This window comes from Mustela erminea, chromosome 17, assembly GCF_009829155.1.
Source record: "Mustela erminea isolate mMusErm1 chromosome 17, mMusErm1.Pri, whole genome shotgun sequence".
NCBI lineage: Eukaryota > Metazoa > Chordata > Mammalia > Carnivora > Mustelidae > Mustela > Mustela erminea.
In genome coordinates this window covers 62,453,316-62,477,864 of record NC_045630.1, presented here as the reverse complement: position 1 = coordinate 62,477,864, position 24,549 = coordinate 62,453,316, and the positions used below count along the sequence as shown (strand labels likewise).

The 24,549-nt window shown below is 51.3% G+C and overlaps 1 protein-coding gene across 6 annotated transcripts in view; it reads left to right on the top strand.

Annotated features, from left to right (window-relative positions):
• Window positions 1–24,549, top strand: part of PBX1 (PBX homeobox 1) — a 280,517-nt gene that overhangs the window by 199,471 nt on the left and 56,497 nt on the right. For 5 of the 6 annotated variants that reach the window (XM_032319341.1, XM_032319340.1, XM_032319342.1 and 2 more), the window contains one exon: window positions 23,739–23,983. In XM_032319341.1, the coding sequence (XP_032175232.1) occupies window positions 23,739–23,983 (245 nt within the window). Of the gene's footprint in view, window positions 1–21,885; window positions 22,031–23,738; window positions 23,984–24,549 lie in introns of those variants that run through there. The other variant, XM_032319343.1, reaches the window with a different exon arrangement.

Genomic DNA, 24,549 nt, shown 5'->3' with positions numbered 1-24,549 from the left:
AATAAATTGAATTTACCGGCTCGAGGTTTTGAGGGGATCGTGAAGAATCTCACAGAGGTTGATTGAGACTCTGGGCCCACATCATGGATCTGTACCCCGGGTTCATGTCATTTCCTGGCCCCTGCAGAGCTGGGAAGAAGACACATGCCCGCTGGTATCAGAAGTGGCTCCATCTGAGTCATGTTCTGAAACAGGGGCCTCTCAGGGCCTCTCAGGGCGCCTGGGTGGCTCAGTGGGTTAAAGCCTCAGCCTTCGGCTCAGGTCATAATCTCAGGGTCCTGGGATGGAGCCCCGCATCGGGCTTTCTGCTCAGCAGGGAGTCTGCTTCCTCCTCTCTCTCTGTCTGCCTCTCTGCCTACTTGTGATCTCTGTCTATCAAATAAATAAAGAAAATCTTAAAAAAAAAAAAAGAAAGAAAGAAAGAAACAGGGGCAACAGGCTCAGAAGACCCCTACGTACAGTGGGAAGGCGTGGGTCCTCGTCTCTTCTCTGTCCCTCAGGCAGTGGAGTCTCCCACGTCCTTTATTAGCACAGCTAGGCTTCTCCCACAAGGCTGTTTGCGGGGATCCGGTGAGGTGTACCGTGTGTGCTGCACAAATAAAAATGACATCATCCTAACCAGGAAGCTGGGGCTGTCCAGGAGCCGTGTGCCAAACGTAGGCCTTAAGCCAATTTTTACTCCTCTATTAATGAATAACTGTGCTCTAGGTGCAGGGGTGCTCTGTCACTGAAAGGGAGTTTGGTCCGGGTGCCGCCATGATCCCATCTCCTTAATCTGTGGAAGAGTCAGCGCCCCTGCACCTCTCCGCACACTCTCTCTGCTCGCCTGCGCCTGCTCGCACCCCTGCCTTTTCACGGCAGCTCGCAACAAGGTAACGGGCTTGAGAGCAGAACGCCCACCCCCCTGCACATACCGAGCCCAGCCTTGCTTCTCTGAGCGCCGGGAGAGAAGCCCGGCCCCATGCAGAGGGCGTGGATGCTGATGAACTGGACCTGGGCGATCTGTGTGACCCTGGACTGAGTCGCGCCTCCCTGAGCCGGAGAGATGGGTCTCTGAGATCTACTTCTGAAGATTGTAGTGGGGATCAGGTGCGGTCATGGGGATGAAGAAATAACGGAAGTTCTTGGTCGAGGTTCAAGCGCTGTAACGGGAGTCCATATCTCGGTTCAGGGGCTGTCTCACGGGCTCTGTCATTTTAGAAAATGGATGGTTTTCCAGAACGTGTCTTAGTCAGCAAGACCTTTAAAAAGGGCCCGATGAGCCCTTGGAGTGCCGTTTTCCCTTCCTACAAAGAAAGGAGAGTGACTTGCCCCTGGTCACCAAGTTCAAGGGCAGCAGGCCAAGTCCATCAGCCTCAGCAGAAAACCAGCGATTTTCCCCTGGAGCCGCTTCTTGACGGTGAAATCCCCACGGCCGCCCAGAGTCCCCTGCCATGTTCCAGCTGCGTCCGCCTCACCGTCTCAGGGACATCCGCTCCCCTTCGTGACCAAGGCAGGTTAGAGCCCTTCTCTTCCCGCTTCCTGGCATGCGTCATGGCCCAGATGGCTTGCGGAAGATGCCTGCGGGCATTCTATGTGGCTCCACGGTCTTCTCCGGGACGGTCGGGTCAGGCAGGGATCCTGTTTGCCCGTCCCTTCTACTGTAGGAACCTTTGAAGCCCGTCCCCATCTCTACCAGTTGGCGCTGAGAGCCCAGAGAATCTCCTCGAGCCAAGTGCCTTTCTGAAGCCAAGTGCCCGTGTCACGGTGTCTTTTGGTGGCCCTGAATCTCTTACTCCAATTTGCAGCGAAGGTTCTGGCGTTCATGACGCAGGCGTGAGAGGTGTGCAAAGAAGGAGGCGAGGAGGTGTTTGACTCTGAAAGGGGGACACAGGCCAGGGCGAGCGGCATTTGTGCACTTGTTCATTCCAAAGACCGACACCCCTCTGTATCTGGCTGATCCTTTGAGCAAAGTAAATTGCAAAGTACGTCCCTCCTGACCCTGTTGCCTTAAGATGCCAGCTTTCACAAGAGGGGCACGCTTTCCCCCGGATTCCTGGGGGCCCATCTGTCCACCCTCTCTGCCCTTCCTTTTCCCTGAAAACCTCGAGGATTGGCAGTACTCCCTGACCAACATCTTCAACCAGGGGACCACCAGGGGATTTGAGTGTTTATTGCTTTTTTTCTCCAGGATTGGAGCAGCTCTGACCAGCTACTATTTGAAAAACATAGAAGTTTTTTGTTTTGTTTTGTTTTGTTCTGTTCTGTTTTTTGCTTATTATCAATTAAATGAGAACTTGGCATCTTTCTTGCTGCAGGGGTGCGTGTATTCGGGGAGAAGGGACATCCAGCCTTCCCTTCCCCACCCCCCTTTCTGTCTCCTGGTAGCCAAAGCTGGTGTTCTGACCCACACCAACCACGGCAGGGTGTCTTTTATCAAAGGCAGACGTTCAGCAATTAGCTTTCTTGTCTACCTGCCTCTATCTGTCCCCTTTGCCCCAAGGGTTCGCCTGTCGGTCAGTCTGTTGTCTGCTCACGGCATTTGTCTGGGATGCAGAAGTCCCCGCACTTGACAGTCACTACAGTCTTTCTGTCTTTTCTCTTAAACAGCTTTTTTAAAGCCCCCAGAGACCCTTTAAAAAAAAAGAAAAAGAATGCAAATGGAAATTGCGCTGGAAGCGAAAATGAATGCTGCTGTGAGTCATGGGACCCTGGCCACACAGGGACAAACTAGTTTTTATTTTGGGTAATATTTCTTCTTTGGCATTTATTACACCTCTGTTAAACACAGCTCATGGGACACAGTGTTACTCACAGGCAGTCAGAGAGAAAGCTGCAAGTTCAGCCATCAGGAGGGCAGGGCAACTTATCGTTAATAGCGGCCATTACAGCTGGAAGGAAAAATTACCCATCTGCCCCCACCAGACCTGTCTGCCTGGGACGAGCCCGGGCCTCCTGGCAGGAAGGGGGGCTGGGCGGACGTGAGAGAAGGAGAATGGAATGCAGAAACCCTAGACCGTGATCAGTGGAGGAGAAGGTAGAGCTAAATTCAACTGTGGGCCCTTCCGCAGGCGTCGATGAAACCCCACCGATGCCAGCACGCAGGCAGCACCCCCTCCCCTGTTCCCATGAGCACACCAGGATAGCTCTATCCCAAAGATCTGCTGTAGGGTCCGGTTCAGCTCGGGATTGGAAACTGGACAGAAAGATTTGCTCCGCAGCAACGCCTTCCAATGCAATGCTTTCCACCTCAGGATATAATTTAGAACAGATTTACTACACCAAAAATCGTTGCCATTAGACCTCGGGTTTCCACAGTGCAGTTTCTGGGGTGTTTTTTTTTGTTTTTTTTAAAGTCTATATTAAAAAGAGCCTATGGTTTGAAATCCTTTCAGACATGTTAACTCCTAACCAAAGACGCAGCCCCATTTCCCCAACTCTGACAAGTCCCTCCACAAGTACGCGTGTTCAGTGGGGCCGTAGAAGGTGTCAGCTAGGAAAATAAATTTGAGAGCACTTTGTGCGGAGAGTGTGTTTGTAAAAGTGACAGCAGGGGACCCTGGGTGGCGCCATCAGTGGAGCGTCAAGCACTTGGTTTCTGCTCAAGTCGTGATCTCGGGCTCCCCATGTCGGGCTCCACACTCAGCACGGAGTCTGCTTGGCATGCCCTCTCCCTCTCTCACTCTAACTCTCTCTCTCTCTCTAATAAATAGATAAATCTTGAAAAAAAAAAAAAAAAACTTTCAGAAAGGAAAGGCGTAGGCCCATTTTGCTGCTAGTGCTAACTCCCTGGGGTGCAGAGTTGACCGTGGGTCTCAGGATCACAGACTCCATTTTGGAGAATTGTAACAGAACCTGGGCCCGTGGCTTGGAGTGCGACCCCTCTCCCCTCCCCCTGCACACCCTGCCCCTCAGGAGGGCAGAATCACAGACCTGCGTGCTGTGGGGAGTGGGGGTGGGGCAGAGAATTAGAGTGAGGTTTGAAAGACGAGTTGGATGGCCCCAGCGATGAAGCTGGCTGGAAGTCTGAGCAGAGTCGGCAGGACGCAGCATTTAGGCAGTGCTGAGTCAGCGGTCAGGTCCGCGGTTGGGCCTCTCTGAGGGCGGGGTTCCTGCTGAGTCAGACCAGGAGAACGTCGTGCTGGAGTGTTTGATTTTCCAGATACGGCCACGCCCTGTGCTGGGCTCCAGCCCTAGACTCTTCCTTGGCTATCAAAACCAGTGTCAGGTCAGATCGGCCTAACTCATCCCGAGAGAATTCTTGATAGAGCTCAGCTCCTTCTTGCCTTTGGTCGCTCCGTCCCGTGAAGAGTGGGGGTGCCCAGCGTCTGTGTTGGCGGCACAGTTCTGGACACTCGATTATCTTGGCTGCCCGTTAGCATGAATTCTAAGCTCTCCCTGCAAGGATCTTCGGCTCCATGTCGTTCATGGACTAGAACTCTTATGTGTCGGAAAGACATTGAAAAGTAGGTCTGGGAGAGAATTAGCTGAGGTGAGATTCGACTGAAGAGAAGCAAGTGTGGCAGGGCCCATGGGAGCCACGGGCAAATCTGCGATGTCCACGCCTCAAGAAATAGGTCCAGGACGCGGGGAAGTCAGCAGGACCTATTTCCCTGTAGTCCCCGTGGTAGGCCAAGCGGTTCCCTAAAGTTGTGTCCATTTTGGATTCTTTGACCTTTAAGAATCATGAGTAGCAGAGGGCGCTGTTGGCAAACGATGAAGAATTTTCATTTCAAAGACCCTGTGGTTATTCTTCAGAAGAGAGTGGGTCGTTGACTTGCCTCATGTACAGGACTTCTGCCCGGAGGATATTTGGAAAAGTCTGTCGTGAAGAAATGGCAGAGCAAGAGAAAATAAACCTAATATGCTTTCCTTTTCAAGCAAGGTCCTTTGGGAAGCTTCCAGAATTGCAGAAGGCATGATGCCTCCTCTCCCAGAGTTGATTCAGTGAAGACCTTTTCATACCACCAAATGCTGACTCTCCAGGGCGATGAGAAGTCTCTGTTGGGGAGACAGAAAAAGCGGCTCCGATCTGGTTTTGGTTGGTTTGGGATCCTCAAGGTGAGGATGGGATTCTTACCTTTATTTGCTTGGATTTCCAAGCGGTCACTGTGGTAAGAGGCCGTGGGCTCTGAGCCACAGACTCTGCTCAAGTTGCTTCTGGGGCCGGCCGAGGGAGGTGTTTATGCTGGCTTGTTAGGATTTAGGGGATATTGCATTTTTAACGGACCTGAAAAATCCGTGCAAGGGCGGCCACCCAGAGACTTTCCGAAGGCTGGACGCAGTAGAAGGGGGACATGGGCGTCCGTTAGGATCTCGTGTTTCTTCCGTAAGACCGCCTTCTCCCCATATCTCAGTTGCTGTCTCCCCGTGTAATTACCATCGCCAGTGTTTCCTGTTTGTCCCCCGCAGGTACACCACATTGCGCCAATAACCCGCGGCCCAGCAGGAAGACACAGTACCCTTTGCCAGTGCCGATCAGGGCTTGATTACACTTCACGGCTGTAATTCAAGCCTGCTAATCCTCCTCTGCGTTCGGAAAAGAGGCCTGTTCTATTAGATAAGCTGATTACTGTCTGGTGTGTGCTTCATGCCTAGCAAGAGTTGTTTATATGTGGAATTATTGCTGGTTGGTCTGTGCCTTACTGCTCCGAGTGAGCTGGCTGCAGGGTCCGGGGTATCGGGCTTCACCTCCGAACCGGGAGGGGTGAGAAACGGAGTCTTGATTACGGCTGCTCGGCCCCCAACCTCCGCGCCACTGGCGGCCTATTTACTTTTCTGCCCTGTGAACGGAAGGAACCAGATAAGATTTTAAGAGTCCGAGACTTTTGGCCCCGGGCCCCGCTGTCAAAGATCACAGAGTGAAAGGTCACTGCGCCAGCCGCTGCCCGTCCCCCGCTGCTGGGGGAGGACCGTGTGGGTGGTGCAGGGTCTGGAGGGGCCGGGGGAGGGCGGCGGCGGCGGGCAGAGCCGGGTGTGTGGCAAAGTCCTCAGCCACAGACCCGAGAGGGCCCAACCGCAAGGCGAGACGCCTGCAGAGAGCATGTGAATGCTCTCTTGCCTCCAGAGATGTTTTCTTCAAAGCCACAGAAGCCTTGAAACCACCTTTGTCTTGCCCTCCTGGCCCATCGCAGGGTGGCCGTGCAGCTTGGGCCTGGCTGTGGCCTACGACGCCCTGGCTCTTCCTGGAGGACGAGGTGCTTGTGTATGACCGTCTGTCTGCCAAGTGAACTTGGCGTGACTGAGGCTGCCCATGGCTCCCGCTACCCCCACCAAAGCAGCTCTCCAGGGAAAGGCGGGGGGTGGGGGGTCCACCTGGTCCCCGGACGCAGAGCTGGGCTTGTGCTTCCTAATGGCTCTTAAGCGTCTAAGTTCCACCGGAGGTTGCTGTCTTACGGCATCAGGATGAAGAGAGGATGATAGCCTAGGTCACAGGTGTTCATGCGCCCCTGGCCCTTGGCCTTGTCAGTCTCCGAGTCGGCAGAGTTTGGCACCTGCTTGTGTATTATTTAAGTATGTGGTGGCCTGCCCTGGAGTGAGGGAGTCAGGATGAGCATTGGCACGCTGCATTGGGGAAAGATCCCCGGCAGAGGTGTTCTGAGCAGTAAACTTCCTACATACACACCGCTCGGCCTTAACCATCTGCTGGTCTGCCTTCCTCCACGAACCTCTGAGGCAGGCCTTTTGTCTTTTATTTCTGTGTCCCCAGGACGCCTATACTGCCTGGGATGGGGAGGGGCGGGTAAGTGCTCCAGGAATGATGTCTTTGACTTGGTGAATGAGGGGCACCCAGGAGGTGCCGTAGGTTGAGCATCTGACTCTTGGTTTCGGCTCAGGTCACGATCTCAGGGTTGTGGGATCGAGCCCCGCCTGGGGGTCTGCACATAGCCTCAGGTCCACGTAGGACTCCCTCTCTCTCTCTCTCCGCTCCCCCCACCCCCGTGTTCTCATATACTTGCTTCTCTCTCTCTCTTTCTCTCAAATAAATACTTTTTTAAAAAATTAATGAACGTATAAACTGATGATCTATTTAGTCAAAAGTGGCCTACCCGAGAATGAATCCAAGTGCGGATCATTTCACACGGCTCCCCGCACCTGCTTTCCAACTCTCGTGTACCTTTCCTTCTTTTTCTTTCTTGAAGCGGACTCTGAGTCCCCAGGGGTACGGCTGTTCTTGGATGTAAAGGGCAAGGGGAGCTGAAGGCAGGACAGAACACTGCAGAGCCAAGTCGCGTGTTAGGAAGGACACTGACATGAGATTTAGACAGAAGGGCAGCTGCGTTCTGTCCTCTCCGCTGGGCTTCTGGTCTGTGTGATGCTTCTTGACCTGCAGACTTCTCCAGTCTTATTTCATCTCCCGATTTTTTCTCCCTTGGCCTCTGTCACCTTCCTCTTAGTGCTCTCCCCCACCCCCACACTCCTTCTTCCCTTCCCTTTTCTAGGGAAATCCCTATCTGATCTCCTGAAGAGAAGGATAAGGGCTGTACCCTCAGAGAGAATTCTTTCTCTTCCAAACTTCAATTAACTTGTGCTTCTAGGACAGATCCGAAGAACCACACAGAGGGCGTGGCAGCTAAAACAGAGCTCTGCAAAGTAGCTGCAAAGTTCTAAGCCTATTTTAAGCACTGAGAATTATCTCCAATGTGCTTTGATTGATGTTTTTCTTCTTTATTTTAAGGGGTTATAAATGTTAGGAGTTTAGTGGACCCATCACTGTAGGGATGGCTTTAGGTTCTTGGTCAGAGCTAAAATTTAAGACGGGATATCGACTCTAGATCCATGGTTGTGTGTTTGTGTGTTCTCTGTGAGTGTGTGAGATATGTGTGCTGTCTTCAGAAGATGGAGGTACGAGCCTCTTTTTTTTTTCTACACGTGAGCTGAGTACATGCTTGACTCTCAGAAAGATAACTGTCCAGGAAAACCACGTTTTGAAATTCACCTTAGTATCTTTGAAATCCTCTCCAATGTCTTGAGAGTCGAGAAGTAAGTAGTGATGTCGCATCCCAGAGTCTCGGACCAAAGAGCCAAGCCTGCGCATTTTTCTCACAGGACATAAGCAAGGACAAAACTGCCATGTTTTGAGCGTCTAGGGTCCTCCCAAACACAGAATGGCACTAGTAGCCACATGGCAGAGGGCAATCAGGGAAACCTCAGCTTTTCATTCTGTTCATAATTCTTTACATCTTTGTCACTGAGAGGCGGAATGACGCTGATCTCCTGCGTGTCGCTGGCATCCCGAGTTTTAAGACCAGCAGTTTGAATGTTCGCCTAAAGTAGAAATCTCTAGGGCTTTAACCAGAGTCAGTTTCCTGGGATCCTCTCTCAAAGAGGAAACGGAAATACATGAACATGGTTTATGTTGGTTTATGTCATGTTAAAATTAGCGAGTTTTTGTCCTAATGTTGTTCCACCATCACCTGTTGAAAATAACCTTTGAAGATGAGGGCAGTAGGCTCAGACGGCTTCCGGCCTCCTCACCTTCTCTAGGAAAAGGATATGTACGTGATCCCGACATTGAGTAATGTGATGGGGGTATCCGGCATCTCCTTCTCTAGAGGACTGCAAATTCAAAGCCTCTTTCTTCTCACCTGTCTGAGCCCATACTGATAGGCCATTCTGATAGTAAACGGAAGTAGAGAGGCGACCCAGAGGTGGGATTTGGAAGTTGGGAACAGAGCCTAGAATTGGAGGCCTCTCCCACCATGTGATGTCAAACCTCAAAGCCAAGGTCCTACACGAGCAACCCGGTTCCATTCATTACCAAACAGCAACAACGCATCTGCTGGGATCTCACCTCCACATCTTCGGTCACGAGAAGTGAAAACAAATCCATATTTTTTTAAAAGTGTTTGCATGACTGTAATTGTGATGGCTTGGTGCGTTAACAGTTTCTGTGGCTTAGGGGCTTCCTTTAAGACAGAACAGGGTAGATAGAGGGTGTTGGAGCTGGATAAGCCACAGGTGTTGTTCAGAGTTTTCCTTGGTTCGGGCTAGCTCCGGAGAGCAGAGACATGACGGGCGGCAAAAAGGCAGCACGAATGTTCGCGTTGGCCTCCAACCTGTGAAAATTCCTGGCCAATAATTCTGGCCCTGGTGTCCCAGTTCAGCCCTGTGAGTGAGTCAGGCCATGCTACTAGCTTTGCTCAACTGCAGGGAAAAACCCTAAGTCAAACACATAACCCCGATGTGGCCATGGCCCCATCTGACTCCCCCGTGCCTCTATTCCCGCCTCTAACGAAAGGGTTTCCTAATACCCCAGAATGCACATGTGAGAATAAAGGCAAATGGGCCCATTTTTGATAAATAGCGGAGTAAAGTTTAATTCCTACACGAGAAAAGACCATCGCGGCCTCCATTCTCCCACGCCGCTTGCCCACGCATCTACCCATTTTCACTTTGTGGTATTAACCAACGCCTCTCTTTCCTCCGTGATTCCGCAGACTGACTTCTGGTTGAGCCTCCCCCATGGAAATACGGGCCTTATTAGCAGAGAGCAGGCTCTCAAGTATCTGTTTGTGGAATGACAAGTGGAGGAACCGGGGTCCCGGTCGGAATGGCAGCGTGGGTGCCGTCGCGCCGGCCAGTATCACTCTGCGCAGGCTGAGAGATTTGTATTTTAACGGAGCTGTAAGGCTGTCACTAACCATAAGTGGAAATGACCAGTTTGGCAGAGTCGAGCAGAGTGCCCCGGGAAAGCAGGCCGCGCCGAAAGAGAAGAGCAAATTTGGCTTCTGAGGTTACCGTATGTCTGGTACCCCAGAGGATGTGAGCCCCGGCAGAGGCCTCTGCGGAAGTGGGGACAGCCGGAGTCCCCTCTCCAATCTGTAGGGCCCCTGCTGAATGCTCAGCAACCCCCCCCCACCACCACCACGGCTAGGGGCTCTCCCCCTGAGCCCACGCTGATGGCCGGCCGGTGGCTCTGCGTAAACTTGACAGCGGCTCTTCTGTGGGTCAGAGAGATGTTGGCTCACTCGGTGGAGGAGGAAACAAGACACCTCTTCAGATAAATATAGTAAGAAACACAGTAAATAAGGCCCAGCCTCGGGGAGGCAGATCTTTAAAGGAAAATTAAGATCGCCTGTCATCTGTCTCTCTGTCAACCGTTGATGTATTTAGCTAGCGCCTTGCGGTGCTAAATGCTTTCCGGTGATGATGGCCATGATGGCCAGCGCTCCTCCCCACCGTGAGAGGCTCCCCCAGTGGGAGAGCTCTGTGGGGGGAGGGGCTCTGTCTCAAGCGCCCGGAGAGATGGGATGGGCCAGAGGACCCCTTCTCTTGTCCCCTTCTTCCGGATTTTTACCAGGATGGGAAAGCAAGTGAAGACAACAGCAAAACGCTCGTCTGAAGCTCAGAGCCTAATCGCTCCCATCTGCTCCAGTGCTGTTTCCCCTCGCTGCCTGCCAGGATGCTTGCCGCAGACGCTAAGTAGCACATTATTTTCGATAAGTTGCAATCATTTACTTGAAATCTACTTCTCCCTTAAAATGTCCCCCTGGAAACTGGAATCGGCATTTGAGAAGCCCTGTTCAGGATGGGATCTGAATGCCTGCGCTCACGTTCAAGGAAAACGCGGCCCATTTGTCCGCCAGGTGTTTGTGCATTCAGGGTTTCAGCCGCTTGGACTCTGTCGGGAGGAGAGAAGGAGGCGCCGCGGAGATCAGATCTGTCCCAGAGGCCAGGCACAGGTGCTGAGAGGGCAAAGCTAGGAAATGGTGGCTCCGTGGGCTCTTCCCCAGAGCAGAAATATCACACCTCCCGCAAGACAGCAAGCCAAGACCTTTCTTGGTCCCCGGGAGACATTTCTCTTTTATCCAGTGACTGGGCTAGGGAAGGCGTGTTTTGCAATCTGGAACTCATAATCTCAAGTGCCTTCCCCCTCCCGCCCCTCCCCCTCCCACCCCTTCCACTCCATCCCCCCCCACCCTGCCCCAGCCACCACCACCATTTCTTACTCAGCACCTCTTGCCTAGGACGGGGCATCCAGACACACCATCCAGTCTGCCATCCGATCTTACCCGTCACTCAAGCCTTAGTGCTTTCAGAGGCTACTTGGAAGTTTCTAGAAGCAGCCAAGCCTCCTGCTTCACAGGCAGCTCGTTCGCCTGCGGATTCCGCAGCTCCGTGTCTGAGGATGGCGCGGGTGACTCATTAGCAGCAAAGCATGTGCTTGGGGTGGTTTTCGTAACGAGCGGTGATGGATCATCGTACACTCTCCCCGAAGGACCCTGCCTGACCTTGTATGCATTTGTGAGATGGCTGTCTGGGGTCACAGGTGTTGTCTGTGGTCATGGAAAAGGAAAGCTAATTGGCATGTGTTTTGAAATGGACCTGGGGCACCCATAAATAGACCCGGTGTCCTTCAGCTGCGGCATTTCTGCTACCAACGAAGGATTCGCGTGAGGATTTCCCTTCTCCCGTGTCCACATTCTGGTCCTCTGGAACTGACACACTCAGCTGATTAGAAGCTAAACGTTATTTTACTATTGTGTAAGGAAATGTCCCAGTACACGCCGTACACAGGCGGGCAAGTTACAGCAGCCGAAAGGAATTTGTTAGACTCAGGCTCACATATTGTTCCTGCTCCTGTGTGTGCCTCCAGGTTTACAGTTCAGTCTGCCTTGGCTTTCCTCTGGTCAAGACAGAACGCTCCCTTCACCGTCTTCCTCCCAGAGCCAGCAGAGTGCCCTCGGCTCGTCTCCCCCTGCCGCCGCCCCTCACCACCCACCCCGTCTTCCCCGGTCTAGGCTGCAGGCCCCCCAACACCCTGACTAGGAGGCATCTCCTTCTCCTGCCTCTTCACCCCAGACTTCCTGGATCTTCTCCCACCTCTGCCCGTTAGCCAGGGCAGCTCTCCAAGAGGCCCTCTAATGATCCATCCTCTTTCTGTCTGTTCTAAACCTTCTCCTTTTGCAGGAAGAAACTCCCCATGGTAACTATTCAGGCTTTTCTGTGACTTGCTTCTAGGTCTTAAATTTGCCCCTTTGTAATTTTCTCTCTAACACACTAACCAGCATGAAATCATCCTGCCTTGCAGAGTTGCTATTGTTCTTTCTCTTCCTCTTCCTCCTTCATAATAGCTCTGGTTGACTAGCCTGCAAAAACAAAAACCCCCAAACCCAAAATAACTAACTTGAACAAAATACAAATTTATTTCTCCTTGTTTTCATATGGTCCAAAGGTGACCATCCAGGCTGATCTCTAGAGTATGGTAACTTCTATCTGTTTTCTCTTCCTAATGTGGCTTCCATTCCCCAGCCAGTTCATGGCCCGAAGTGGCTGCTGGAGCTCCAGCCATTACATTCATGTTCTAGCTAACAGAAGGAACAGAGAAATGGATGAGAAAGACATTCCTTCTTTTTAAGGACATTTCAAGAAGTTTTATATCCTACCTCAACTCATTTATCACTAGAATTTTGTCACCTCAGACATGACCACATCTAGCTGCAAGGGAAGCTGGGAAGTGTCTTTCCTCTCAGTGGCCATGAACTCAAGTAAAAAGTCAATGTCCTGTTTCTACAGAGAGAAATATATTGGAAGAAATAGGCAGATTAATCTCTTCCTTTGTCTTTGTGCCAGCACTCTTCGCCAATACCTTCCCCAGGTAACCCTGCTCCCAGGTCCCAGCTCCATGGGTACGTGCTCCATCATGTCACATATCTTGAAATTATATTAGCATAGTCAGCATGCACATTTATGTGAAATGATCTTATCATCAGTGGTAGTTGCAGTGGAAATGGTAATCTGAGCTTAGGGAGTCCCTTTCTCTTGTCTTTTTCTTTTTCACACTTCAACTTCCCATCATCTTTATAGGGTGAAAGGAATCATGTTTGTCATGGAGAGAGAAGCAGAAGGATGGCATGAAAGAGGCCGAAGGGATGGAGTGAACTAGACTGTTGTGCTCATTTCTTTCCTTTTTTAAAAAAAAAAAAAAAAAAAAAGATTTTTTTGTTTGCTTATTTATTTTTTTGAGAGAGAAAACGAGCATGCACGAGTGAAATCACATTAAGCAGGGAAGGGGGAGACGCAGAAGGAGATGGAGAAAATCCCAAGCAGACTCTGCACTGAGTGTGGAACCCAACCTGGGGCTGGATCTCGTGACCCTGAGCTCATGACCTGAGCCCGAACCAGGAGTCGGATGCTTGACCAACTGAGCTACCCAGGCACCCCTCTTTTTTAAAAAAATTAATTTATTTTAGAGAGAGAGAATGAGTAGGGAGAGGGACAAAGAGAAAAGTAGAGAGGATCCCAAGCAGACTCCCCACTAATCAGGGACCCGGACACAGGGCTCTATTCCATGACCATAAGATGTGACCTGAGTCAAAATCAAGACTTGGATGCCCAACCGACTGAGCCACCCAGGCGCCCCTGTTGCACCTCGTTTCTTGATTCCAGAGCCTGTGTCTACCCTGCTGGAATCTGTGGTTTGTCCTCCATGATGTCATGTTCCTTTTGTCCTTGGGGTGTACACTTGGGTCGATGGCGTTGATCTGGCAGAGGTGGGAACTGACTCCAGCAGGGCAAGGACACACTGTTAGTACCATGTGCTGTGATCGGTGGAGTTTGAAATAATCCTGGAGCGGGTTAAGACTAAATCATTACTATCTTGTGTAAAGGCCCTTAAGGTCAGTAGCAACTTGCATTAGGAGCCCTGCCTTTGAATTATTCGTGGTTCTCAAAAACTAGGAAGGACTCTGTGTGAGAACAGAATGTTCTTTATTTCACACTAAATTCTGAGAAAAGTGTTTGGAAGGTTGGAGGGGAAAAAAAAAGTTTAGCCGTGATTGCGTTTGTAAATTCAGGCAAGAAAATCCCACTTGTCACCAGGAACTAGAAAGGCCTCATGGTCCTAAGACAGCGAAATGATGTCACGATGGTAAGACCACACAGGACAGAAACACGGCAACATCCGGTTATTTTAACATTTTGAGTGTGGGGTTCCTCAGTGTCCCAGCGGAGAAACGATGATTTTGAGGTCTGAATCCCACCCAAAAGTTGAAACTGAAATGGGCTTGCTCAAACCTTGATGGTGGATAGTCTTTACTCTCTTTGGTTATGTATTCTTTAGTGGAAATGGGAAGCATTTATGGGAAAGATGCCTCCAGGCTGGCTTGTAGGACACAGGTTGAGACGGCCTCAGAGCTACGTGGTTCCCACAAGGGTGTTTCTGCCTCTAGAAGGACCGAGCCCTTCCGAGCGAGCTCCGCCAGGTCAGGGAGACTTGAGGCTTCCCGACTCAGGAAGACTGACATCAGGGGCTCTGTATGTGGGGGACACTCCAGGCTTTAGAGGAAGCGCGATTCTTAACGTGGTTGGGAGAAGAATAGTAGTAAAGCAGCATGAAGGGAGCGGGTAGCGAGGACAGACATTTGGAATTTATTCCATTGGCTGAGGATCGATGTCCTGGCCTGTGAGGGTGTGAGCATGAGCTCGCCTGGAAATCCCGGACGGCGAGGTGGAGAACACGTGCGTGTGTGTATCTGTGCCCTCATTGACTTATCCTGATTCCTTCTGGGTTGCTGATTCCTAAGACAACGGAAACCAAACTCTTTTTTTTTTTTTTTTAATTTTATTTATTTATTCGACAGACAGAGATCACAAGCAGGCAGAGAGGCAGGCAGAGAGAGAAGGAGAAGCAGGGTCCCCGCTGAGCAGAGAGCCTGATGTGGGGCTCGATCCCAGGACCCTGAGAAACCAAACTCTTAATTCCAAATCTGTCTTGCTTAATCTTCCCAAAGGGACCCTTTTCGGTGGGATTGATTGAGGTTTAGCCCATAGTTGAAAACCTACCAGTTACAGAGCATGGATAAGTGCTTTTATTAAAAAATGACCTTATTTCATCTTCAACAAGGATTAAGGTGTATTTGGTATTATTATTGGCTATTGGGTGGTAAGGACACTGAGCTTAAGGGAGGCCACAGTGGTGGGGCCTTGTGCCTGGCTTTGTACCAGAGTTCTTCCTTTGTGCCGTGCCACTGGAGCTCGCGGAAGAGAGGCCTGGCCCGGCCTCCCCCATTCTGGGGCCATGAAAATACGAAGGGCAAGGAAATCTGTTGTGTATTAGCACTCGCAACGGAGCAGAGAATGTGTTCGCCACCCCAGGCTTCAGAACATTCTCGTCTTAAGGCAGGAGGCTATTGAGACATTTCTCACTTTCTCATTGGGCACCTCTTTTAGGAACCACCGTTGTAGAGAAACTTCCATCTCCCGGGAACATACTGCAGGCCACCAACCCCAGGCTTCCGTTTTTCATGCTTTTTAGGTCTGGCTTGGGAGACCATTTTTCGCGTTGTGGGTGACCACGTGCGGTGTGGGCCTCACAGACCGAGCCCCCCTGCCCCGCCTCCCCTTACACCGCCAGGCATGGCCACCTGAGGCCGAAGCCAGGGTGAGGCCCCGTCCCCCTCCCGGCTTCGGCAGCAACTCTCCAGGCCGCGGGGTTCCCCGAGCGGCCGTCCAGGCTGAGCTCTGAAGGACTAAAGCCCCTCACCCAGGCAGCCGGCACCCATCCAGAAAGGCAGGAGCCTGCTGCCCGGCACATGAGCCTCCCTTCTGCCAGTTGGCCCAGGGAGGCCCAGCGTGCCAGGCAAGGGACGTGTGAATGGGATCGGTGCCCAAGCATCGCCTGAGAAGGAGAGAATGCATGTGACCAGAGCCGCGGAAGCCCAGCCCAGAGACAGAGATGACAAGAAAGGCGTGATGTGTTTCTCTAAAGCAAACCCGAAAACATCCACCAAAAAACAAACAAACTTTAAAATCATCTCAAGAGCGTCCTATACTTTTATTTTCACCCCCACCCAAAAACCCCACTCGAGGCCCTGCACATGTGGTGGCTGTTGGCTACACGGGAGGAGCCTGAGCGCGTCTCATTGTCTGCGGGAGCCCAGCACCGTGCCTGGAGCCGGGGGACGCGCGCAGGAGGTGTGTGAGGGACTGCGTACTTGAGGGACCTCCAAATCTTGTTGCGGACAGACTGACGGCCTGACGGCCCCTCGCTTGGCTCACCTGCCTAGCAACCCAGGAGGCATGAAAAGCTCCCAGGATATCTTATTTTTGTAGCTCAATCCATGGTGGCCCTTAAAGCGACACCATACTCGGAGTCCCGCCTTCGGGAAGGGCTTCCGCTTCTGAAGGGCTGAGACCCAGACGCGGCGCAGAGTCCCAGCGTGGCTTCCAGCACCTGAGGGTTTTGGGATCTCGGATTTCTCATCTGACAAGCCTGCCCCAGGCGAACTGTAATGTCAAGACGACAGCACCCGAACTTGGAGGGTCTTAACCCCCCTTGACGCACAGCCCTTCTGGTCTGGAACATTGAGAGCATTGAATTGTTCATCATTTCTATTTGTTTGATGGGCAAACTCTTAAAGATGCACAAAAAAAAGCTTTTGCAGGATGCCTGGGTGGCTCAGTCGGTTAAGCATCTGCCTTGGGCCCAGGGCATGATCCCAGGGTCCTGGGATCGAGTTCCGCATCGGGCTCTCTGCTCAGCGGGGAGCCTGCTTCTGTCTCTCTCTCCCTCTCTTCACCCGTTCTCTCCCTCTCTGTTTCTCTCTCTCAAATAAGTCTTTAAAACAAAAATCTTTTTTAAATCTTTTAAAATGCTTTTTAAAAATCTTTTTAAAAAATTAAGCTTTTCCGTGAAACCAGCGAGGGGTTAAGAATTAGGAATGAAGAGCCCCAGGATACGCTAGTCTGAGCCTCAAGCCACTTGCGCGGGACCGCGGTCCCCCGTTTGGTGTCGAAGAATCAAATTATGTCATAGTCGTTTCCCTGCTCAAGCTGAGGAGTTTCTGGTTTGCAGGTGTGTTTGGGCTTGTGGGAAACAAAAAGAACCTGCCGGAGGGGAGAGGACACGTGTCAGCTGAGAGTTTTTGGTGCCAGCCGTCTTCCCTGGCAACTTTGTATCCCAGGCCCTCCAGGCTGTGGCATCCTGTGTGAGAGGGGACCAGAGGAGGACAACCCCTGGGCTTCATGAAGCCAGAGCCCGTGGCTCGTTCATCTTGGAGGTCCCAGCATCTACCTCATTCCTGGCGCCTTGCCGGGGCTTGGTCAGTGATGTACCTGGTCTGACCATTCCTCCGAGTCCTCATTTGTGGTCAGCATCCTGTGTCTGGCCCCTTCCCTGGGCGCTGCTCTCAGGCCTTCCAAGAATCCTTCCCGGTACCCGTCATTTGCCCAGCTCTCCACGGCACCCAGAGCCTTCACCACGGAGAGTGCTGGCTTTCTGGGGACACCCCCGGGTGATGGGTCCTGCGGGCTCCGGCTTAAAATGACAGCGTAGACTTGCCTGTTTGGAACTGTCCGATTTGAAAAGGCAGGTTTTTGAGGTGGGAATGACAGCGGTGGCCGAGGAGAAGGCCTTCTCTCCAGTAGCGTGTTGGCCGGGCTCCAGCCTGTCACTGGCCTCTAGGGGAGGGGCACATGGGGACCCACTGCCTCCTTAAGGGCGTGCTGAGGCACAGGACTTGGGGTCACACCGTCCCCCATCTTTCGCTCCTTCACTCTTTTTGCATATGAAGAAACGCTTGAATAGGCGCCTGGTGCCAGAGGCTGGGGAGGCCATCTGGAGGATCCGCAGATGCAGGACGGGTCCTCGCTGCCTTTCAGGGGCTCACGGCCTTGCTGGCGAGCCGGCGGGTGTGACCTGAGGTGTGCTGCGATGCGCCGTGGCCGTGGTGTGGACAGCACGGGTTCTGGTGGCCCAGAGGTGTGGGAGCTCATTTTGGGCTGTTACTAGGTAAGGTTTCGTGGAGGCGAGTGCTGAGCTGAAACCTGAAACAGGACAGGACTGTGGTAAGTGGATTTCTCTGGCTGAGAGAGAAGAGGGCACCCCGTCACATGTCACATGGCCCAGCGGCTCTGCTGCGGAGCCATTAGCAGGAAGAGGTATCTGACGAGGATCCGATTTGAAGGAATTTAAAGAAAATTAAGAAGTCCGTGAGAAGCCCTCCCTGCCTTCCCTGATGCGTCTCTTGTCTTCTTCTCGCCATCTGCACATCGAAAGACCTGGTGGGTGACACCCCATTTTGATGTCACACCTGCTTAGCCACCCTCTGTGAAAGCGTCTGAGTCCTAATGTTGTCAAGAACGAAGAGGTGGAACCCTAATGTTGTCAAGAATAAAATATCCAAGACCTGAGTTCTAGTCTTGCCTCTGTCCCATTTGCTTTGACTTTGGGAATGTTACTTTGCTGTCACCTTGCTTTTGTCATCTTCTGCTCTGAGGTTTGGCCTTCAGGTTTTATAAGGCGACAGAATTCAGGACACACGAGTACTTCATGAGCAAAGGCGAGGGGTGACTGATATTTTCAGGAGGCAGGCAGTTGCCTCTATTTCTAAAAAGGCAAGCTCAGCGTATCTGCGTCCCACACTTCTCTCCAGAGCTCTGACCCAACGCAGACGGCAGAGCAGCCTTGGGGTGAGCCCGGGAGGGTTCCTCTCTCCTGACGGTCCTCCCGGTCATGGGTGGTGAAGACCAGCCCACGGACAATGGAACAGCCTGTGTGGGGCTTAAGTTCAAGCAAAGACATTGGCCAGAGAGTGTGAGGGCATCCGTCCTGGGGACCACCTCATGCTCTTTCTCAAACCACCTGTGTCTCTATCTCTCCCACTGTCATGTCTCTCTCTCTCTCTAAACATTTCTGTCCCTCAGCCCACCTTTCCGTCCCTGGACTGCTGTCCAGTCTGAAGGCAGCCCTCTCTGTAGCTCTGCCCCCGCCACCTGCCCCTCAGTGGAAGTTGCATGGAAGCGGGGACCTCTTGCCCACCCCTAACCTGGGGACTGGAAGCGGCCAGACCCTCCCTGCAGCACCGGTCCTCGGTGAAGGAAGAGTGCCCTCTAGCGGGCCTCGGCTGGAGCTGCCTGGGATCCGCGCCGTTCAGGCAAGGACAAAAAACCAGCCCACAGCCCTCCTGCCAGTGATCTTGAATATGCCTTTGGGTTTGGCTTGTTTTTCTTCTTCTCTGAAGAAAAATAAAGGAAGAAGAAACAGCAGGAGACCAGTTGTGAGAGCAGCTCCGACAGCGCTGTGACAGTCTCCTTGAATTAACCCCCCTCTCCCCGCCCCCAGCCAGCCACGGCAGCAAGGTAGATGCGACATCAGATGCTTTTCAAAGGGCTGTGACAGTTTCTACATAAATCACTCACCTGCCTTGACGGGCCTCATGCACGAGGGGGTAGATGGTTGAGAAGGAGACTGACTCCTCCTTTGACAGTCATCACCAAAGGGTTAAGGACCTCGTTGGGCAAGTCCTCTGGATAGCAAGCCCACTGCGGCTGATGACATTTTCTGGCAGTGGACGTGTCCAGCCCTGACTCCTGACTGCTAAACCTGGTGCACACGGGCATAAACAGGGGGCTTGGCCCTTTAAAACCTGGTTCAGCGAAAGCTGCTGGACTGGGGAGCCTGGGGGGGAGGGGAGCGCACGGGGCGCCCGTCAGGGAGGCAGAAACCTGATCATATGTGATGGTTGCTGGATTAGGTAACAGCTCCGCTGGTGGAAATTGGATCTTGGAGGATGAGTGTTAACATCTCTGGTGTCCTGGCGAAAGGTTCATTTGAGTCTTGCATGGTGCCACAGAGATAAAAAGGGGCTTTTAAATAATCATTTTGTCTCCTGCACACCAGGGTGCTGGCTTCGAGCAGTAAATCGGTAGCATCAGTTCTGCTTAGACATATCACCCTTTTCATTTATTTATTTAATGTTGGAGGTTTTTTTTTTTTTTTTTTTTTTTTGTAGTCGACTCGCCAAACAGTTTCCGTGTCCACGATTCCCAACACCCGTTTTTTATAATGGTTCATGCGGATTCTCCTTCTGGGTAGAAATAAAGTGCAGGCGGTAGATGGGTCCACCCATGCCTCCTGCAAGTGCACAGACACTGCCCAAGACCCTCGGAACCAGAATCTTCTATGTGATGTAGAAGATGAAAATGTTCTCTTTTATGTTTGTATTGTTTCTGTATATATACACGTGCTACATATATATATACACACACATCCTATATATATATATAAATGTTATATATGTACATATTATATATAACACATATATGTCATATATGCACATACTATATGTGTACAGACTATATGTACATGTTATACACATACACACTATATATGTACACATGATATATATGTGTGTTTATATATATTATATATAATGGGATTCTGACATATTCTGAATTTTTTTCTTTTTAGAATGATTTCAGGATGATTTAAAGATTTTTATGTATTTATTTGACAGACAGAGATCACTAGCAGGCAGAGAGGCAGGCAGAGAGAGAGGAGGGGAAGTAGGCTCCCCGCTGAGCAGAGAGCCTGATGCGGGGCTCCATCCCGGGACCCTGGGATCATGACCTGAGCTGAAGGCAGAAGCTTTAACCCACTGAGCCACCCAGGCGCCCCTGATTTCAGTGTAATTTGAAGACCGTAACTCGAAGAGGACTGCTCCTCCCCCGCCCTCCCCTCCCCCCGCCTTGACACTCTTCTCTCTTCATCAGGTCTCTAGTCTGGGACCGATTTCTACGCCCTGAGCTCCGAGTATAAATGCAAGCGTCATATACGTTAAGGTGTGTCGTACTCTGTCATACCGGTTTCTTACTGGCCACATTTGGAAACCAATTTTATTAAATCTAATTAAATCCAAATTTCTTTTTAAAGAGTATTTGCTTACAGGATTTAAAAATGATAGAAAAGCTAAGTGGAGTGCTAACACTTGCACTATTTTTTTTTTCCTCCTTAACTAAATGTGTCCTTTAATATGTGGGTGGGGGAAACAGTCCGTGTAGGGAATGCTTTGTGCTCTCTGACTGTCCTAAACTTGCCTGGGGGGTGAGGGGCCCGCAGCATAACTTTTAGCATTCTTTGCTAGTCTTAGCAATTTTCTTTCTTATTTTATTCAAGACCAGTTAGATTGCAAGCCCCACAAAATGTTAATGAGATGGGTGTGCAGAGTTGGCAGGGGTGGTCTGTGCATCGCACTGATGCTTGGAAAGAAAAGGTGAAGGGGAGGGGTAGCTGAAGCTCTGGGGGTCTTCTGCAAGGGGGAACATATTCTTGGAAGGAAAGGCCCATGGTTACCAGCACAGCGCCTGGAGGGAACTGGGCCAGCACTGTGGTCTGTGGGTGCCTATCTCTGCTTCTGCTACTTCTCTCAGAATGAGTGGATCTTAGGCTGGCCTTGGGGGGATGACAGATCCAGTCTCTTTCTCTCTTTGCCACCGTCGTTGAGACCAGACATTATTATAAGATGTTTCACATGCACAAAGGCTTGGTTATGGAAGGACCAGGAGGACGCACTTGGAGGCATTTCCACTGGCTCGGCATTGGGGTTGGGGGGAAGGTGGCAGTTTCCTCTCAGCTTTGGGGGGTCTGCTCCCCTAGAGTGTTCAACACCTTGTGGAGGATATGAAACACGAGATTCAGTAGAGCAGATTAGAGAGTAGAATTTTGCACAGTTTATTTAATGACCAAGCTAAAGTGGAATAATTACATTTGTTTATAAAGAATAGCCCGGAGGTGAATCTTTGAAATGACCCCTAAATGTTTTTGTTGATAAAGCAATTAAAATTCACTAAATAAAATTCAGTGGAGAAACACCCAGAAGACCCCACACACGAATGTTGGGTTGTCACCCGTAGAGGTGAGGAAGGAGGAGCTTCTGGGCTCCACTGCCAGGTGCTCAGGTGGTCCCATTATTTTCTGCACCTTTAGGGACTGGAGAGTTCTCTGATTCAAGAAATGGGTAGAGCATTGAATTATTTTCTTAAGGGACCCTCTGTGAGTGGTGATAGGTTCTTCAGAGGACTTTGGAGGTTTGGGTAAATGAATTCAAGGCACAGAATAACACGACTAAATGTTACCCAAAGCCTCTCCAAGGGGCAACATCCCAGTGCCTCTCCTGAAAGAAGGATTTCACTGGAAAGATGTCCCCACCACAAACCTCCACAAGGCTATCACCGATACGCGATTTTACTTTAGGCGGGCACAATATTCAGGACTCGGGTGTGAGAGGAGAGGAGTCTGAATTCAGAGGCGGTCCATGTTTGTGTTCAGGTGCGGGCTTCCTCCTTTCCTCCCCGGCCAGCCACCTTCCCCCGACCCGCCCTGCACCCCTCCCCATCCTCACTTCACTGCTTTTCTCCTGGTGCCTTTCACCTCTGCCCCTCGCCGCCACTCCTGGCCCATGTGGCTCCCGGGCCGCTTGACTGTCTGCTGTTTCATGAAAGCCATTTGCAGGGTCCCCCACAGCACAGGAATCGGGATATCCTTCTGAACAACGCTCAAGGTTGGTTCTTGTCGTGCCTGATGGAAGCCAGGAACATGTGGTTCTGTTGGTATTGTACGTGATGGGACGCCCCGAACATCTCGGCGTCCCTCGTCTCAAGGTCATGGTCACGCCCGTGTGGGGCTGTCGTGCGAGGGCTCAGGAGACAGCTAGAGTGGGCAGCACCTCCTGGGGCTCCCCAGATGCACCCCACCTGGAAACAGCTCTTGATTCTCGGTTGTTCAGGCGCTCCCTGCCGTCCCCGTCCCTGTCCGTGGCTCCTTCTCCCCTGCCTGGAATCACTTCCCTCCTTTCTCCTACCTTACCCCAAATTTTTTTCAATTTTTTTTTTTTTAATTGGAAATTCTTCTCGTGTTCCCTCTCAACAAAGACTTGGCTGCTGACAGCTAAACTGGGTTTAGATGAGTGATTTATTTTATAGCAGGTTGTATGACGGTAGTAAAAAGAGACTGCCTAGCTCTTCTGCTGATTTTACTAAAACACTTGATCTCTTTCCGTCCCAGCCCCCCTCCCCCGACCCAGATGGCCATGGGGTTTTAATAAAAAGCAGCCATATCACTGATCGAAGTCTCCATCCTACATAATTTCTCTGAATACCTGAAATAGCTTGTCTAGTCCCCCCTCACCCCCCATTTCCAATAGGATAGTCGTCACCCGGAATGAAGAGATCTCAGTGTCCAGAGGAAAACATCACCACTTGATGGCCAGTCTGTCTTCCTGCTCTTTTATTTGCTTATTTTGTTTTGTTTTTTCTTGAAGAATAACTGACATATAATAGATCTTCTTGCTGTTTTAAACTTTTTCTACTCTCCGTGCTGGTCTAGGAGAAAGGTCTCAAGATTCCGGTCCAAACAACTGGGTTCACGTGGCGTAGGTCATTTTGGAATTGAAAACTTGGGCTGATCAAGTAGTTACAAAGTTAACGAGTATAAAACCACAAACTCACAGAAATCTAAAATTAGAAACAAAGAAGGAAATGTCTTGCCTTGAATTAAAAATTTGGCAGTTTGGGGATGAATATGAAAATTCTTTTCTGCTCTTTTAATTTTTTGCACCTTTGAAATTTCTTGTGGTAATACCTGCATAATACGAGTTATCAGTTAACCTGATTTTCATGTCTTGGGTATAGTTCAATGACATTAAATGTACTCAGCACTCCTCTTGCCTATGGGAAACTGTCCCCGTGAAACACTGACTCCCAGCCCCATTCCCCTCCACTGTCTGCCTCCAGGAATTGGGCCGTTCTGGGTAACTGTCCTAAGTGGAGCATCGTGCACTTCTGGAACCAAGCCAGCCTCTCTTTGCCTTCTTTCCCCCTCCTAGTCCCCCTGGCCCGGCCCTTTGCTCCTTGTACACCTCCCACATGTCAAGCCCTTTGGTCATTCGCTGCACCAGTGACACGACATTGCTTTTTGTTTGCTTCATGTGCTCGTGTGGGTTGCCATTAACCCTCCCCTCCTCTGTGTCCCCCTGCAGTCTTGAGTATCCGGGGAGCCCAGGAGGAGGAGCCGACAGACCCCCAGCTGATGCGACTGGACAACATGCTGCTGGCGGAGGGGGTGGCAGGCCCTGAGAAGGGTGGTGGCTCGGCGGCAGCGGCGGCGGCGGCAGCGGCTTCGGGGGGCGCGGGCTCCGACAACTCAGTGGAGCACTCCGACTACAGAGCCAAGCTGTCCCAGATCAGACAGATCTACCACACGGAGCTGGAGAAGTACGAGCAGGTAACCGCGGCCATGGGGCGTCGGGCACCCCGGCCCTTTAGGAAGGAGGCCGAAGAGCCATGGGCCCTGGGGGCTTGCAGAGCTCCCAGGACCAACCTCTGTGTTTCTGCACCAAGCCCCTGGCCGTACGGGAGGCCGCCGAGTCTTCAGTCTTCCCTAGGCACCCCGGCCATAATGGCTTTTGAAAAACTTAACTTGTCCGTGATGATCTCAGGAAGCAATTAAGAGTCAGTATAAGAAATGGTGATGCTGGGGCTCTGGAACATTCACCCATGGCCTGCAGCCCAGGTCTCACAGGATGAGAAAGGTTATTAGCAGAGTTAACCCCAGACCTGTGGGGAGGTCGGTGGACTCCTCCAACCTTGTTTTGCTCCTTATCTGGGGGGGGAAATTCCTCATCTTCTGGGTACGCCTGGAATCCTATGGGAAAGGATACAAAAACTTAGCCTTAAAGTCCCTTGCTCTACCCAGACTCCACTCGAGTGAGAGTCAGACATGTTCATTTGGTATGTGATACGGATGCAGTATTCACCTCCCTCCATAAGAAGAGTAGAGAAGGGCTCAGG